Consider the following 19,489-nt stretch of genomic DNA (forward strand, 5'->3'; position numbering starts at 1 on the left):
AGTGAGCCTCTTTAGGACCATTGTTTGCACAAATGGTTTTCAAAAAACCATTCAGATTTTCAGTTAAAATTTTCCTAACTGTTTCTCTATCAATGTTTACTTGGTCTACTATGCTTTTCACAGTCAGCCATTGATTTTGATGCACAATTCAATGATTTTTTTGCAATGTTTTCATCAGTTCTGCTTGTTAGCTGCCGCTGTGAACTCTCTTCATCAGTGATACACTCTCTCCCCTCAGAAAAACAATTAGTCCATTTGTACACTGCTGTTTTCTTCATGGTATTATCCCCATAAATTTGGACTAACATGTCCCTGATTTCACTTCCACTCTTGTCAAGTTTAAAAAGAAATTTAATGTTTGTTCATTGCTCTAATTCAAATTCAGACAGTCTCGTGATGGCACACAAAAACACACAATAGCAATAATGAACGCCACTCGGCAAGACACCACCACATGTCAACACGAACACAGTTGTGAGAAACTGATATATCAAGGTTATGAAACCTTACAGAGCTGTTTCTACAGTGCTGCCGATGTAAGTACATGGTGGCAAGTTCACGAACTTAATTGTCACACCTTCGTGTGGAGGTGCCAAATATATCTGTCCACATTTTAAGAGATGTTAACACTTTGGTCAATGTTGTTCAAGCAGTAGTTCACCATAATCAGAAAATCAGAAATGTAGGGACGCTGATAGTAACCACTTTGAGCACCTCTTGTAACTGCAGAAGTCAAAGTGACTTGTATTCATCTTTTGTTATTGGTATATATTGAATATTACCATTTTAATATAGTTTTTTTCATTTCTTAAAGTGCATATACATTTTTTGGCACTATATTGTATTGACATGGAAAGGCATTCCTGTTATGGTGCTAAATGGGAAAAGCAGGTTTCAAATAATTAGGGATGATTTGACACAATCATGGACTAAATTGCTCTTCCCCCTCAAATTCATAAGTTAAAGTGCTAATCCCTAGTACCTTAGAATGAAGGTAGGGTTTAAAGAGGTATTAAGGTAAAATGAGGTCATATATGTTGGCCCTAATTAAATATAACTGGTGTTCTTATAAAAAAGATTAGGAATATATTTTTCTGGGGATTCGGAAAAAATAGTGGCGTGAGGTGAGCCTCGGTATAGCTCCCCTAGAATTTACAACGAATCGAAAAAAATAACCCCACAAAGGACTCCTTGCACAGCAGGCAGGCAAGAAAAAGAGGCCCACTACTGAATTCACCTCCAGGTGGGTGAATCCTGTGAGCGGGAGAGGAGGGAGAGGAGAAGTGCGAAGACCGAGCCGCGCAGGTGCAGGACGCAGACCTAGCTCAGTGCTCCATGCTCACTGCATCCCAGAACCACCGTACCTGCGGGAGAGGGAAGGACTCAGACTGCTAGGGCTCAGGGCTCGGCTAACAGCCCACAGGGCTGAGGGGGCAGCATATGACACGGCTGAACCCAATGCTGATGGCAGCAAAGACTAAGGGAAGAGGGCTGAAATCGGTGGTTTAAGCCCTCACTGCCGAGCAGAGAACGGAAGCCTTAGGCACGGAGACTAGCCACCCCCTCCCTACACTCCCAGAGCTCACCCCGTCCCCAACTGCCAGTACTAGAAGCAATAAAGTAGCAGTGTCAAATCAAAGGACAGAATATTTGCTGTTCTGAGAACTGTGGACCGCAGACACAGATTCGCAGCTCAACTAGTTCCGGCAAGGGGAGGGAGCTGTGGAAGCAGGACTGGCTGTGGTGGTGGTAGCCACCATTGCTCTGGGCCATCTCTCACAACTCACCCCACCCCTGGCCCCACCTATCTGGACGGATCCCTGCAGGAGTAAACAGAACTGCTGAAACATACCAGCTCTGAATCTGATGCAGAAAGAGCTTTGGAACTTCAAAAGCTCTTCGCATACCTATCAACCTGTTGCACAAGACACTCCTGTAGATGTCTAGGAAGAGAAATAGTAAATCAGTGATTGCCATGAATAACCAAGGCAACAAGATAGCTCTGAAAGAAAGTGAAAAGTCTCCAGAAAAGGAACTTAGAGATATGGAAATATGTGATTTAAATGACAAAGAATTCAAGATTGCAATTTTGAAAAAACTGAACGAGATGCAAGAAAACACAGAAAGGCAGTATAATGAACACAGAAACACAATCAAAGAACACCATGAGCATTTTACAAAAGAGATTCAAATTTTGAAAAAGAACCAAATAGAATTTCTGGAGATTAAGAACTCAATAGAAGAAATTAACAATAAAATATCCAGCTTAGGTAGTAGAGTTGACCAGATGGAGGAAAGAATCAGTGACATCGAAGATAGGAACCTGGAATTTACACAGATGGAAGAAGAAAGACACTTGAGACTTAAAAGAAATGAAAGAACTCTACAAGAACTTTCTGACTCCATCAGAAAGAGCAATATAAGAATAATGGGCATACCAGAAGTAGAAGAAAGAGAGAAGGGAACAGAGAATATATTCAAACAAATCATCGATGAGAACTTCCCAAACTTGTGGAAAGAACTGGATCCTCGAATCCAAGAAGCAAATAGAACACCTAATTACCTCAATCACAACAGGCCTTCACCAAGGCATATTGTGTTGAAGCTGTCTAAAATCAATGACAAAGAAAGAATCCTCAAGGCTGCCAGGGAAAAGAGACCGTAACCTACAAAGGAAAGCCCATTAGATTATCATCAGATTTTTCAGCAGAAACTCTACAAGCTAGGAGGGAATGGAACCAAATATTCAAACTATTGAAAGAGAGAAAGTATGAGACAAGAATAATATATCGAGCAAAGATCTCTTTTAGATATGAAGGAGGAATAAAGACCTTTCCAGACATCCAGAAGCTGAGGAAATTCTCTAATACACGATCTGCACTACAAGGAATACTAAAAAAGGCTATTCGACCACCATCAACAGGGACAATTTGTGACAACCAAAACATAAAAAGGGGGAGAGTAAAGGCCTGAACTGGAATATGGGGATAGAGAAAGTAAGCGTGCTAAAGAAACAAGAATACTCTAAATATCAAACTTTCTTTTACATAAACTTAAGGGTAACCACTTAAAAAACGTCCAGAACTGAAATATATACTGTAATAAAAAGAAAAACAGAGGGAAACATCTTAAAATACCACCACACATAAATAATAGACAACAACAAAAAGGCAAAGAAACAATAGAGACACAGCCTTACCAGAAAACTAAAGATAGAATGACAGGAAATCCTCACGTATCAATAATCACCCTAAATGTAAATGGACTGAACTCACCATAAAGAGACACAAAATAGCAGATTGGATCAAAAAACTAAACCCAACCATATGCTGTCAACAAGAGACACACCTCAGCTACATGGACAAGCATAGACTCAAAGTGAAAGGGTGGAAATTGACCCTCCAAGCAAATGGTACCCAGAAAAAATCAGATGTAGCCATAATAATTTCTGATGAAACAGACTTCAGGGTGAAAAAGATAACAAGAGACAAAGATGGACATTTCATAAGGGTAAAGGGGACTGTACAACAAGAAGACATAACAGTCATCAATATTTATGCCCCCGATCAGGGATCACTGAAATATACCAAGCAACTACTAACAGAACTAAAGGGAGAAATTGACCAAAACACAATTGTACTAGGGGACTTAAATACATCATTGACAGCTATGGATAGATCATCCAAACAGAAAATAAATAACGAAACAGCAGCCCTAAATGACACATTAGATGAAATGGACATAATTGACATATAGAGAGCACTTCATCCTAAAACATCAGACTATACATTCTTTTCTAGTGTACATGGAACATTGTCAAGAATACACGATATATTGGGACATAAAATCAGCCTCAGCAAATTTAAGAAGATTGAAATCATACCAAGCATATTCTCTGATCACAAGGCTTTGAAATTGGATATCAACTGCGAAAAGAAAGCAGGAAAAAACGCAAATACATGGAGATTAAACCACATACATTTAAAGAACGACTGGGACAAAGAAGAAACTAGAGGAGAGATCAAAAGATACATAGAAACAAATGACAATGAAAATACATCCTACCAAAATTTTTGGGATGCGGCGAAAGCAGTTTTTTTTTTTTTTTTTTTTTTTCATTAATTTTATTGGGGTGACAATTGTTAGTAAATTTACATAGATTTCAGGTGTATAATTCTGTATTACATCGTCTATAAATCCCATTGTGTGTTCACCACCCAGAGTCAGTTCTCCTTCCATCACCATATATTTGATCCCCTTTACCCTCATCACCCACCCCCCACCCCCTTACCCTCTGGTAACCACTAAATTATTGTCTGTGTCTATGAGTTTTTGTTTCTCATTTGTTTGTCTTGTTCTTTTTGGTTTATATACCACATATCAGTGAAATCATAGGGTTCTCTGCTTTTTCTGTCTGACTTGTTTCACTTAGCATTATTCTCTCGAGATCCATCCATGTTGTCACAAATGTTCCTATATCATCTTTCCTTAACGCCGAATAGTATTCCATTGTGTATATGTACCACAACTTCTTTATCCATTCATCTATCGAAGGACATTTTGGTTGTTTCCATGTCTTGGCCACCGTAAACAAAGCTGCAATGAACATTGGCGTACACGTGTCTCTATATAGAAATGCTTTTATATTTTTGGGGTAGATACCCAGGAGAGCGATTGCTGGGTCATATGGTAATTCTATTCGTAATTTCTTGAGGAACCTCCACACTGCCTTCCATAGCGGCTGCACCAGTCTGCATTCCCACCAACAGTGTATGAGAGTTCCTTTTTCTCCACAGCCTCTCCAACACTTGTTACTATTTGTTTTGTTGATGAAAGCCATTCTGACTGGGGTGAGGTGATATCTCATTGTGGTTTTCATTTGCATTTCTCTGATGATTAGCGATGTTGAGCATTTTTTCATATGTCTATTTGCCATTTGTATATCCTCTTTGGAGAAATGTCTCTTCAGGTCCTCTGTCCATTTTTCAATTGGGTTGTTTGTTTTTTTGTTGTTGAGTTTCATGAGTTCCTTGTATATTTTGGATATTAGCCCCTTATCAGAGGAACTGTTTGCGAAAATCTTCTTTCATTCAGTTGGTTGCCTCATTATTTTGTCAATAGTTTCTTTTGCTGTGCAGAAGCTTTTCAGTTTCATATAATCCCATTTGTTTATTTTAGTTTTTACTTCCATTGCCTTTGGAGTCAAATTCATAAAATGCTCTTTGAACCCAAGGTCCATAAGTTTACTACCTATGTTTTCTTCAATGCAGTTTATTGTGTCAGGTCTTATGCTTAAGTCTTTGATCCATTTTGAATTAATTTTGGTACAGGATGACAGTTAGCAGTCCAGTTTCATTCTTTTGCACGTAGCTATCCAATTCTGCCAGCACCATTTATTGAAGAGGCTGTCTTTCGTCCATTGTATGTTTTTAGCTTCTTTGTCAAAAATTATCTGTCCATATTTATGTGGTTTTATTTCTGGGTTCTCAATTCTATTCCATTGGTCTATGTGTCTGTTTTTCCGCCAATACCAAGCTGTTTTGATTATTGTAGCCCTGTAGTACAAGGAAAAATCAGGTAGTGTGATACCTCAAGTATTGTTCTTTTTTTTTAATATTGCTTTGGCTATTCGGGGTCTTTTGTGGTTCCAAACAAATCTGATGATTTTTTGTTCTATTTCTTTAAAAAATGCCATTGGGATTTTAATGGGGATTGCATTAAATCTGTATATGGCTTTGGGTAATATGGCCATTTTAACTATGTTGATTCTTCCAATCCATGAGCACGGAATGTCTTTCCATTTCTTGGTGTCTTCTTCAATTTCTTTCAAAAATGTCTTATAGTTTTCAGCATATAAATCCTTCACATCCTTGGTTAAGTTTATTCCTAGGTATTTTATTCTTTTTGCTGCAATTGCAAAAGGAATTGTTTTTTCTATCTCTTTTTCTGAGATTTTATTGTTGGTATATAGGAAAGCAATGGACTTTTGTACGTTGATTTTGTAGCCAGCAACTTTACTATATTCATTGATTGTTTCTAATAGCTTTTTGGTGGAGGTTTTAGGGTTTTCTAGGTATAGCATCATGTCATCTGCAAAGAGTGACAATTTGACTTCTTCATTCCCAATTTGGATGCCTTTTATTTCTTTCTCTTGCCTGATAGCTCTGGCGAGGACTTCCAACACTATGTTGAAAAGCAGAGGTGACAGGGGACAACCTTGTCGTGTTCCTGAACGTAGAGCAAAGGGCTTCAGCTTTTCTCCATTAATTATGAGGTTAGCTGAGGGCTTGTCGTATATGGCCTTTATTATGTTGAGGTATTTTCCTTCTATACCAATTTTAGTAAGTGTTTTAATCATAAATGGATGTTGTATCTTATCAAATGCTTTTTCTGCATCAATTGATAGAATCATATGATTTTTATCCTTTATTTTGTTTATGTGATGTATCACATTGATGGATTTGCGAATGTTGAACCATCCTTGTGCCCCGGGGATGAACCCCACTTGGTCGTGATGAATAATCTTTTTAATGCATTGTTGTATTCGATTTGCTAGAATTTTGTTTAGGATTTTAGCATCTGTATTCATCAGAGATATAGGTCTGTAGTTTTCTTTTTTTGTGTTGTCCTTACCAGGTTTTGGTATCAGGGTAATGTTGGCCTCATAAAATGAGTTAGGGAGTACTGACTCTTCTTCAATTTTTTGGAAGAGTTTGAGCAGGATTGGTATTAGATCCTCTTTGAAGGTTTGGTAGAATTCACTGGTGAAGCCATCTGGTCCAGGACTTTTGATTTTGGGAAGGTTTTTGATGACTGATTCAATTTCGTTACTGGTGATCGGCCTGTTAAGATTTTCCAGTTCTTCATGATTCAGCCTTGGAAGGCTATATGTTTCTAAGAACTTGTCCATTTCTTCTAAGTTATTAAATTTGGTGGCATATAGTCCTTCATACTATTCTTGGATAATCCTTTGTATTTCTGTGGTGTCCGTGATAACTTCCCCTTTTTCATTTCTGATTTTGTTAATTAGTGTCTTCTCTCTTTTTATCTTAGTGAGTCTAGCCAAGGGTTTGTCGATTTTGTTAATCTTTTCAAAGAACCAGCTTTTTGTCACATTAATTTTTTCTATTGTCTTTTTGTTCTCTATTTCATTTAGTTCTGCTCTGATTTTTGTTATTTCCTTTCTTCTGCTGACCTTGGGTTTCGCTTGTTCTTCTTTTTTTAGTTTTTTAAGGTGTAACATGAGGTTATTTATTTGGGATTTTTCTTGTTTCTTGAGATAGGCCTGTAATGATATAAATTTCCCTCTTAAAACTGCTTTTGCGGCATCCCAAAAATTTTGGTAGGATGTATTTTCATTGTCATTTGTTTCTATGTATTTTTGAGCTCTCCTTTAATTTCTTCTTTGACCCAGTCGTTCTTTAAAAGTATGTTGTTTAATCTCCATGTATTTGGGTTTTTTCCTGCTTTCTTTTTGCAGTTGATATCCAATTTCAAAGCTTTGTGATCAGAGAATATGCTTGGTATGATTTCAATCTTCTTAAATTTGCTGAGGCTGATTTTGTGTCCCAATATATGGTCTATCCTTGAGAATGTTCCATGTACACTAGAAAAGAATGTATAGTCTGATGTTTTAGGATGAAGTGCTCTATATATGTCAATTATGTCCAATTCATCTAATGTGTCATTTAGGGCTGCAATTTCGTTATTTATCTTCTGTTTGGATGATCTATCCATAGCTGTCAATGATGTATTTAAGTCCCCTAGTATAATTGTGTTTTGGTCAATTTCTCCCTTTAGTTCTGTTAGTAGTTGCTTGCTATATTTCGGTGCTCCCTGATTGGGGGCATAAATATTGATGACTGTTATGTCTTCTTGTTGTATAGTCCCCTTTACCATTATGAAATGTCCATCTTTGTCTCTTGTTATCTTTTTCACCCTGAAGTCTGTTTCATCGGAAATCATTATGGCTACACCTGATTTTTTCTGGGTACCATTTGCTTGAAGTGTCAATTTCCACCCTTTCACTTTGAGTCTATGCTTGTCCTTGTAGCTGAGATGTGTCTCTTGTAGGCAGCATATGGTTGGGTTTAGTTTTTTGATCCAATCTGCTACTCTGTGTCTCTTTATTGGTGAGTTCAGTCCATTTACATTCAGGGTGATTATTGATATGTGAGGATTTCCTGTCATTCTGTCTTTAGTTTTCTGGTAAGGCTGTGTCTCCATTGTTTCTTTGCCTTTTTGTTGTTGTCTGTTATTTCTGTGTGGTAGTATTCTATGATGTTTCCCTCTGTTTCTTCTTTTATTACAGTATATATTTCAGATTTGGATGTTTTTTGAGTGGTTACCCTTGAGTTTATGTAAAAGAAAGTTTGATATTTAGAGTATTCCAGTTTCTTCAGTACGCTTACTTTCTCTATTCCCATATTCCAGTTCAGGCCTTTACGCTCCCCCTTTTTATGTTTCGGTTGACACAAGTTGTCCCTGTTGATGGTGGTCTAATAGCCTCCTTTAGTATTTCTTGTAGTGCAGGTCGTGTATTAGAAAATTCCCTCAGCTTCTGGATGTCTGGAAAGGTCTTTATTCCTCCTTCATATCTAAAGGAGATCTTTGCTGGATATATTATTCTTGGCTCATGATTTCTCTCTTTCAATAGTTTGAATATTTGGTTCCATTCCCTCCTAGCCTGTAGAGTTTCTGCTGAAAAATCTGATGATAATCTAATGGGCTTTCCTTTGTAAGTTACCGTCTTCTTTTCCCTGGCTGCCTTGAGGATTCTTTCTTTGTCATTGATTTTAGACAGCTTCAATACAATGTGCCTTGGTGAAGGCCTGTTGGGATTGAGGTAATTAGGTGTTCTATTTGCTTCTTGGATTCGAGGATCCAGTTCTGTCCACAAGTTTGGGAAGTTCTCATCGACAATTTGTTTGAATATATTCTCTGTTCCCTTCCCTTTCTTCTCCTTCTGGTATGCCCATTATTCTTATATTGCTCTTTCTGATGGAGTCAGAAAGTTCTTGTAGAGTTCTTTCATTTCTTTTAAGTCTCAAGTCTCTTTCTTCTTCCCTCTGTGTAAATTCCAGGTTCCTATCTTCGATGTCACTGATTCTTTCCTCCATCTGGTCAACTCTACTACCTAAGCTGGATATTTTATTGTTAATTTCTTCAATTGAGTTCTTAATCTCCAGAAATTCTATTTGGTTCTTTTTCAAGATTTCAATCTCTTTTGTAAAATGCTCATGGTGTTCTTTGATTGTGTTTCTGAGTTCATTAAACTGCCTTTCTGTGTTTTCTTGCATCTCGTTCAGTTTTTTCAGAATTGCGATCTTGAATTCTCTGTCATTTAAATCACAAAGGTCCATATCTCTCAGTTCCTTTTCTGGAGACTTTTCACTTTCTTTCTGAGGTATCTTGTTGCCTTGGTTATTCATGGCAATCACTGATTTACTATTTCTCTTCCTAGACATCTACAGGAGTGTCTTGTGCAACAGGTTGATAGGTATGTGAAGAGCTTTTGGAGTTCCAAAGCTCTTTCTGCACCGGATTCAGAGCCCGTTTGTTTCAGCAGTTCTGTTTACTCCTGCAGGGATCCGCCCAGATAGGTGGGGCCAGGGGCGGGGTGAGTTGTGAGAGGTGGCCCAGAGCAATGGCGGCGACCACCACCACAGCCAGTCCCGCTTCCACAGCTCCCTCCCCTTTGCCGGAACTAGTTGAGCTGCGAATCTGTGTCTGCGGTCCACAGTTCTCAGAGCAGCAAATATTCTGTCCTTTGATCCGACACTGCTACTTTATGGCTTCTAGCACCTGGCAGGTGGGGGCAGGGCGAGCTCTGGGAGGGTAGGGAGGGGGCGGCTAGTCTCCGTGCCTAAGGCTTCCGTTCTCCCCTCGGCCGTGAGGGCTTAAACCACCGATTTCAGCCCTCTTCCCTCAGTCTTTGCTCCGAGGTCTGCCGTGAGCGAGCGTTGGGTTCAGCGGTTTTGTATGCTGCCCCCTCAGCCCTGTGGGCCGTAAGCGGAGCCCTAGCAGTCCGAGTCCTTCCCTGTCCCGCAGTTGCAGAAGATCCGGGCGCAGCGGGCTCCAAGCACTGAGCTAGGTCTTTGTCCTGCGCCCGCGCGGCTCCGTCTCTGAACTTCTCCTCTCCCTCCTCTCCCGCTCGCGCGATTCACCCACCTGGAGGTGAATTCAGTAGTCGGCCTCTTCGTCTTGCCTGTCTGCTGTGCAAGGAGTCCTTTGTGGAGTTATTGTTGTCCGATTCGTTGTAAATTCCAGGGGAGCGTTACAGAGCCTCACCTCACGCCGCCATTTTTTTTTCGTCTCCCCCGAAAGCAGTTTTAAGAGGGAAATTTTTATGATTACAGGCCTATGTCAAGAAACAAGAAAGATCCCAAATAAATAACCTCATGTTACACCTCAAAGAACTAGAAAAAGTAGAACAAGTGTAACACAAGGTCAGCAGGAGAAAGGAAATAACAAATATCAGAGCAGAGCTTAATAAAATAGAGAACAAAAAGACAATAGAAAAAATAATGTGACAAAGAGCTGGTTCTTTGAAAAAATTAATAAAATCGACAAACCTTTGGCTAGACTCACTTTCATAAAAAGAGAGAAGTCACTAATTAACAAAATCAGAAATGAGAAAGGGGAAGTTATCACAGACACCACAGAAATACAAAGGATTATTCACGAATACTATGAAGGACTATATGCCACCAAATTCAATAACCTAGAAGAAATGGACAAGTTCTGAGAAACATATAGCTTTCCAAGGCTGAACCACGGAAAGCTATATGAACTGGAAAATCTAAACAGACCAATCACCAGTAAAGAAATTGAATCAGTCATCCAAAACCTTCCCAAAAGCAAAAGTCCAGGACCAGATGGCTTCACTAGTGAATTCTACCAAACCTTCAAAGAGGATCTAATACCAATCCTGCTCAAACTCTTCCAAAAAATTGAAGAAGAGTTAGTACTCCCTAACTAATTTTATGAGGCCAACATCACCCTGATACCAAAACCTGGTAAGGACAACACAAAAAAAGAAAACTACAGACCTATATCATTGATGAATACTGATGCAAAAATCCTAAACAAAATTCTAGCAAATTGAATACAACAATGCATTAAAAAGATTATTCATCATGACCAAGTGGGGTTCATCGCTGGGGCACAAGGATGGTTCAACATCCGCAAATCCATCAATGTGATACATCACATAAACAAAATAAAGGACAAAAATCATATGGTGATATCAATTGATGCAGAAAAAGCATTTGACAAGATACAACATCCATTTATGATAAAAACACTTAATAAAATACGTATAGAAGGAAAATACCTTAACATAATAAAGGCCATATATGCCACGCCCTCAGCTAATCTCATAATTAATGGTGAAAAACTGAAGCCCTTTGCTCTACGTTCAGGAACATGACAGGGCTGTCCCCTGTCACCTCTGCTTTTCAACATAGTGTTGGAAGTCCTTGCCAGAGCCATCAGGCAAGAGAAAGAAATAAAAGGCATCCAAATTGGGAATGAAGAAGTTAAAGTATCACTCTTTGCAGATGACATGATGCTATATGTAGAAAACCCTAAAGACTCCACCAAAAAGCTCTTAGAAACAATCAATGAATACAGTAAAGTTGCTGGCTACAAAATCAACGTACAAAGGTCCATTGCATTCCTATATACTAACAATGAAATCTCAGAAAAAGAAATACAAAAAACAATTCCCTTTGCAATTGCAGCAAAAAGAATAAAATACCTAGGAATATATTTAACCAAGGATGTGAAGGATTTATATGCTGAAAACTATAAGTCTTTTTTGAAAGAAATAGAAGATGACACAAAGAAATGGAAAGACATTCCGTGTTCATGGATTGGAAGAATCAACATAGTTAAAATGGCCATATTACCCAAAGCAATATACAGATTTAATGCGATCCCCATCAAAATCCCAATGGCAGTTTTTAAGGAAATAGAACAAAAAATCATCAGATTTGTTTGGAACCACAAAAGATCCCGAATAGCCAAAGTAATCTTAAGAAAAAAGAATAGCGGTGGAGGTATCACACTGCCTGACTTTAGCTTGTACTACAGGGCTACAATAATCAAAACAGCATGGTATTGGCAGTAAAACAGACACATAGACCAATGGAATAGAATTGAGAACGCAGAAATAAAACCACATAAATATGGACAGATAATTTTTGACAAAGAAGCTAAAAACATACAATGGAGGAAAGACAGCCTCTTCAATAAATGGTGCTGGTAGAATTGGATAGCCACATGCAAAAGAATGAAACTGGACTGTTATCTGTCACCATGTACCAAAATTCATTCAAAATGGATCAAAGACTTAAGCATAAGACCTGACACAATAAACTGCATAGAAGAAAACATAGGTACTAAACTTATGGACGTTGGGTTCAAAGAGCATTTTATGCATTTGACTCCAAAGGCAATGGAAGTAAAAGCTGAAATAAACAAATGGGACTATATGAAACTTAAAAGCTTCTGCACAGCAAAAGAAACCATCGACAAAATAAAGAGGCAACCAACTGAATGGGAGAAGATTTTTGCAAACAGTTTCTCCGATAAGGGTCTAATATGCAAAGTATACAAGGAACTCATGAAACTCAACAACAAAAAGCAAACAACCCAATTGAAAAATGGGCAGAAGACCTGAAGAGACATTTCTCCAAAGAGGACATACAAATGGCAAATAGACATATGAAAAAATGCTCAACATCACTCATCATGAGAGAAATGCAAATAAAAACCACAATGAGATATCACCTCACCCCAGTCAGAATGGCTATCATCAACAAGACAAATAGCAACAAGTGTTGGAGAGGCTGTGGAAAAAAAGGAACCCTCATACACTGTTGGTGGGAATGCAGACTGGTGCAGCCGTTATGGAAGGCAGTGTGGAGGTTCCTCAAAAAATTACAAATAGAATTACCATATGACCCAGCAATACCTCTCCTGGGTATCTACACAAAGAATTTGAAATCATTTATACATAAAGACACGTGTGCTCCAATGTTCATTACAGCTTTGTTTACGGTGGCCAAAACATGGAAACAACAAAATGTCCTTCAATAGATGAATGGATAAAGAAGTTGTGGTATATATACATAATGAAATACTATTTGGCGTTAAGGAAAGATGATATAGGAACATTTGTGACAACATGGATGGATCTTGAGAGTATAATACTAAGTGAAACAAGTCAGAGAGAAAAAGCAGAGAACCCTATGATTTCACTGATATGTGGTATATAAACGTTAAACACAACAAACAAATGGGAAACAAAAACTCATAGACACAGACAATATTTTAGTGGTTACGAGAGGTTATGGGGGATATGGGGACGGAGATGAGGGTAAGGGGGATCAAATATATGGTGATGGAAGGAGAAGTGACTCTGGGTGGTGAACACACAATGAGATTTATAGATGATGTAATACAGAATTGTACACCTGAAATAATGTAATTTCATTAACAATTGTCACCCCAATAAATAAATTGGAAAAAAAAAAGAACCCAATTTTAAAAATGGGCCGAGGACCTGAACAGACACTTCTTCCAAGAAGACAAACACAGACTGAAAATAAAGAGATGGAGATAATATTTCATGAAACTGGAAACAAACAAATAAACAAAAACTGGAGTAGCCATACTTATAACAGACAAAATAAACTTTAAAACAGACTATTACAACAGACAAACAATGACCTAGTAATCCCACTTCTGGGTATTTATCCAAAGAAACCCAAAATGCTACTTTGATGGGATATGCTCATCCATATGCTCATTGCAGTATTATTTACAACTGCCAAGACATGAAGACAACCTGGGTATCCCTGAATGGATGAATGGATAAAGAAGACGTGGTACATATGTACAATGGAATATTACTCAGACAAAAAAATTAAAAAAGAATGCAAGGGACCTAGAGAGTATTTTGTGGAGTATAGTAAGTCAGACAGCAAAAGACGAATGTTATATGATTTCACTTATAAGTGGAATCTAAAGAACAAAATAAATAAATGAAAAGGAAACAAACTCATAAATACAGAGAACATATTGATGGTTGCCAGAAGGGAGGGGTGTTGGGAGTGGGTGAAAAATGGGAAGGGATTAAGAAGTATAAATTGATTGTTACACAGTAGTTGTGGGGATATAGGGTATAGCATAAGGAATATAGTCAATAATATTGCAATAACTCTGTATTGTTTCAGATAGGTACTAGATTTATCAGGGTAATAGATGGGAGGTGGATTGCGGGCACGGTGAAAAAGGTGAAGGGATTAAGAAATACAAATTGGTAGTTATAAAATAGTCATGGGGATGTAAAGTATATGGAATATAATCAATAATATGGTAATGATTATGTACAGTGCCAGGTGGGTACTGTTGAATAACTGCTAGACACCTGAAACCAATATAATATTATATGTTAGCTATATTTTAATAAAAATCCTGAGATTGTATTTAAACCCAAATTGCTTTAATATAGACATACCTCAATAATTAACCAAATTCTACTCTGTGAGACACACACAAAATATATGAACAAAGACATATGGAAAACTTACATAAAAGAATCCAAGTGGCCCAGATATATAGGGCATTTTCATTCCCAAGAGATACTTGACTTGTGAAGTCACGACGTGGGTGGCAGCCCCAGTTGTCATTGCGCTGATCACAGGTTCTGTAAGCAGAAATGTAGCACTGCCCAATTGTAGCACAAAGATGGCCACCTAATAGGACAAAGGAAAATGAAATTTCCCAAGGTTCCCAGAGGGATTAATATCTAACACATTTTCGTTTTCATTTCATACAGACATAGAGAACTAATGTGAAATATGTTTCCAAATTTTTTTATGTTCAATATTTTGAGTCTTCTTAAGAACATTATCAGATTCTAAGACTTCAAACATTATTAGGTACAATGTAAGTGCTTCAATAAAAATTAACATATTATTTTTTTACTGACAATTGACTTTCTTTTTTTTCTTTTCCTAATCATACATATTACCAAAAAAAGGAAATATGCTCAAATCAGTTACTATATGGGGCACTGTGGAGAAAAAAAATCAAATTTTCATTATCATATCTGCAATTTTTAAAAAATATCTAAAAGACATGATTCATTACTTTACAGCTAGTCAGCTTAAAACTGCAAAAGCATTAAGAAGAAAAAGTCATTTCTTGAGTTTTCCCAGTTTCCAAGAAATGGAAACATACTGTTTTGACTAAAGACTATGTCAAGCAGCATTAAAGGGCCAATTTTAATAAGAAGATACCAGGACTTATTTGCATATGGAGAAGAGCAAAAGACAGAGATAAGTTAAAGGGGTATGTCTTAAGAAACCTAAGAACAAGCAGAAATATCATTTTTCTTAAATATTTCCTTGCTACTCCTAACATCATGCTTCATGGCAGCATCATTCATGACAAAACAAAATCATCAACTCTGAGTTGAAGCTGTGAATTGTGTTCTGCTGGGCAAAAGATGACATAGAGAATCAAATCTCTCTTCTCTCACTATTAACACAGCAATGATTGGTGTTCTTTTTTTACCAGAGAGAGAGCTTTTACAATTGTGTAAACTAGGTCATAGAAACTGCAAAATCAAAAATCCACTATTTTGAAATTAACATTAAATTACATTCATGAATATCCACATTGGAAAAGGGACATAAAGTGGGACATGAAAGGATGTTGATATATCCTTTCAATGTGTTAATTATAATATTTAGGTCAGGTCTTAAAATTCTTGTTCAAAAATATGATTAATGGGCGGCCATTTGGCTCAGTTTGTTAGAGTCCAGTGCTCATAACACCAAGGTCACTGGTTCAATTCCCACATGGGCCAGTGAGCTGTACCCTCCATAACTAGATTGAAAACAATGACTTAGGAGAACTGACTCTGTGTGGAGAACATACAATGTGATTTATAGAGGATGTAATACAGAATTGTATACCTGAAATTTATGTAACTTTACTAACAATTGTCACCTCAATAAACTTTAATTTAAAAAAAAGAAGAAGAAGAAAACAATGACTTGACTTGGAGTGGAGCTGTGCCCTCCACAACTAGATTGAAAACAATGACTTGTCTTGGAGCTGATGGGTCCTGGAAAAACACACTGTTCCCCAATAAAATACAAATATGATTAATTATTAAGGAAATCAGAGGAAAGACTATCAATGAGATCTACTTATATCAAGAGGTCATAGTGATAAAAATGAGAAGTGCTATCTGGTACAACTACATCCTAAATTGCAAAATACATAAATTCTATCACATGAATTGCCCCTTGGCCAAAAGCAATAATGCTCTAAATTCATATAAGAATGACACTCAAACCTGAAAACTTAAGTTCTGATCCTGGCTCCACCTATCCTAGCTTTGTGAAATAATATATGAAAGAGCTTTGAAACCTATAAAATGTGCAACATATGTGATGCATTAGAAACATCCTGAGGAATCATAATTATTTACCCAGTAAGCCAGCTACCAGCTTTGAAAATGTAGAAAGGGCCATACCACATTTTCCAACTCTGGAAAACTTGGAAGAATTTATCAGTGCAGAAAGAAATGTATTTGAATAGTTTGCAGTTTCGCAGCCCCCTTTTATTCAAAATGTAGTAAAGAAAATAATATGGATCACAAATGTAGAATTCAGGCAATTTGTTTCTGTCAACATAGGAAGCCAAAGCAGCAGCTTGTGTTACTAACATTTTTTCAGAAACTGTCATTGGTTTGTCAAAGAAATGTCCTAAGGGAAATATGTAATCAATAAATGGTGTAAGTGCTAATGGAAAGCACTGATCTTCTTGGTAACTCTTGATTCATAATCTGTTGATTTTTATCCTGCAAACACAGTCAGTTAAGAAAAACATTGAACTATTTTTTCTCTAAGCATATCTTTACTAGTAAATTAGTGTCAATTTATGACATTAACTCTTACATGCCATGAGGATGAAATTAGCATATTACTGAAGTAAGATGAACACCAGAAAGTTGGATTTTCATTTCGGTTAAATACAGCAAACAATCCAAATCTCTGAAACTGTGAAATCTGTTTCTTAACATGGAATTTTATGCATACGAGTACATGGTATGTTGAAAAGTTCTCATCTGTATGCTAAGAAGTTCTATCTTCATTTATTTTGAGAAGCAAACTTTTGGGAGTCATTGTAGAGACCATCACCATTTTACCTTCTGTTTTTATTTGTTTCCTAAATTCAAGAGCCTATTTAGAGGGGTTATTGATTTGTCATGCCTGAGAAACAAATGTCACCTAACCTGAAGTGATTCACCAATCACTTCCAGCTACCTACTTACTATCTTCTAGTAGCAGTTTCTTTGTCATTTCCACAATCTGAATGTTACAAATGAAAGAATCCAGGAAAAGTGTAAGATATAAAAAGAGTTCAACCACTTTAAATGTTGCAAATATAGGTATCTAACAGAAACCAGAAAAGATGGAGTACCCTCCTTTAAAACTTATCCAAAGACTTAATGTATTTTTATAATATTCAACTTGTACACACTTTATGTTTTAAAAATAAAATCTTCCCAGAAAGGGATAAATCCTTAAAATGCAGAATTCTTGACTCTGAAAGATCAAGAAGCCCCTTAAGACCTAATTTCTAATACAAACTATTGGGTATGTGAAGGATGCTTGCAAACAGGTGAGATTTAACTGAAGTGAAATTACTCTCTTATGGATGACATTATTCTCCATAACCCAAGATAATGGTAAATATCTTAGGGGGAAGAAAAAGAAAGAGGAGAAAGAGGGAAAAGACAAAGGGAGAATGAAAAGAAATGGAAGAAGTTAGAGAACTTTCCGCACCACCCAATTTCAACATTTTATTCACATTTTATTCACAAAATTGGGGGTTGTTGACATAAGAAACATCCAAACCTGCAGAGAACTTTAATGAGTTTATTTGAGCCAAACTGACAACAATTGCCACGAAGCAAAATCTCAATGGATTAAGAAAATGCCCCAGAGAAAGGCAGTTTTGCATCTTATTTTATACATTAGAATCAAAGGAGGAGATGAAAGAGGGTTACATGAAATCCATTGGTAGTAGAGCTGGGAGAGGTAGTAGGAGCTGGGAGAAAGCAAAGTGGGGAAATCTCTGAGACTGGAAAAAAGCAAAATGGAGAGACACACACTTCTTTTACATTGGTGGTAACAGGATAGTTAACATTTTATAGCACATAGAAATGGTATACCAGGAACAAGGTAATAATGAGGGGTTCTGTAGTCTGGTGCTCTGGTGTGGTGGATTGCGACCTGAGGGATCCAGAAAAAGGGATAACTCTGACATTCCAAAGGTACGTTATCTTAGATACAAAAAGAGAATAGACAGTCTCACTTAAGGTAAAGATTGACTTTTGTCAAGGAAGCTACAGGCCAAGCTTCCTGTTGGATGTGACTACCCAACATGAGCAGCTTTATGTGAGGAATTTTTATGGTTAGACCATCCTATTTGGTTAATTTTGGTCTATGAACTTGTAGGGTCTGCCATGCTGGCCTCCCCAAGCTTGTCAGGTTTAGTATGTGGCCCCTTTTTCATCCACATAGCTCATTCCTTTTTATCACTGAATAGTATGGAACAGGCTATTATATTCTGAATTCCACAGCACATAACTTCATAAGTATCTTTTTTTATTTTTTCTCTCAAGTCCTCTGGTCAAACAAAAGCTTTTTCTGCCATATCCTTATGCAGCATTCAATTGTTTTCCAAAAAGGGAGTTTTGCAGGAGTGACATCCCTCTTATATATGAAGGTCAGACAATTAAGTTCATGAAAAAGTGCTACATACCTCATTGCTAAATATCACTACGATCACCTTCGAAGTATTACTCTTTGAGATGCTATGCACCAATACCAGTGCCTAGTCCACCCTTCAAAGCAATTTTGGAACTCTTTTTCTGGAATAGTCATCAGAGCTGTCATCATATTATCCTTGATGTACTGAATGTCATCAAAAGGTCTTCGTTTCAATATTTCCTTTATCTCCGGATAAAGAAAGAAGTCATTGGGGGCCTGATCAGGTGAGTAAGGAGGGTGTTCCAATACAGTTATTTTTTTTATGGGCTAAAAACTCCCTCACAGACAGTGCCATGTGAGCTGGTACGTTGTCATGATGCAAGTGCCATGAATTGTTGGCAAAAAGTTCAGGTCGTCTAACTTTTTCAAGCAGGCTTTTCAGCACTTCCAAATAGTAAACTTGGTTAACTGTTTGTCCAGTTGGTACAAATTCATAATGAATAATCCCTCTGATATCAAAAAAAGTTAGCAACATCGTTGCAACAAGTTCATGAACTTAATTGTCAGACCTCGTACATTTATTAAACACTTAATTTTGCCATGAAATGTGCTGTGCACTGGCTCAAAAATCAGAACTGTGTTTTGGTCGAGTTAATATGATGATAGAATGTGGAACAACTGGTCAT

The 19,489-nt window shown here is 37.3% G+C and overlaps 1 protein-coding gene across 1 annotated transcript in view; it reads right to left on the reverse strand.

Annotated features, from left to right (window-relative positions):
• Nucleotides 1–19,489, reverse strand: part of SLC26A7 (solute carrier family 26 member 7) — a gene marked incomplete at both ends in the record, with an annotated part of 294,025 nt that overhangs the window by 141,572 nt on the left and 132,964 nt on the right. The window contains one exon of the mRNA XM_081070238.1: nt 14,601–14,765. Within this exon, the coding sequence (XP_080926364.1) occupies nt 14,601–14,765 (165 nt within the window). The remainder of the gene's footprint in view (nt 1–14,600; nt 14,766–19,489) is intronic.

Source organism: Rhinolophus hipposideros, assembly GCF_964194185.1.
Source record: "Rhinolophus hipposideros genome assembly, chromosome: 13".
Classification (NCBI taxonomy): Eukaryota; Metazoa; Chordata; class Mammalia; order Chiroptera; family Rhinolophidae; genus Rhinolophus; species Rhinolophus hipposideros.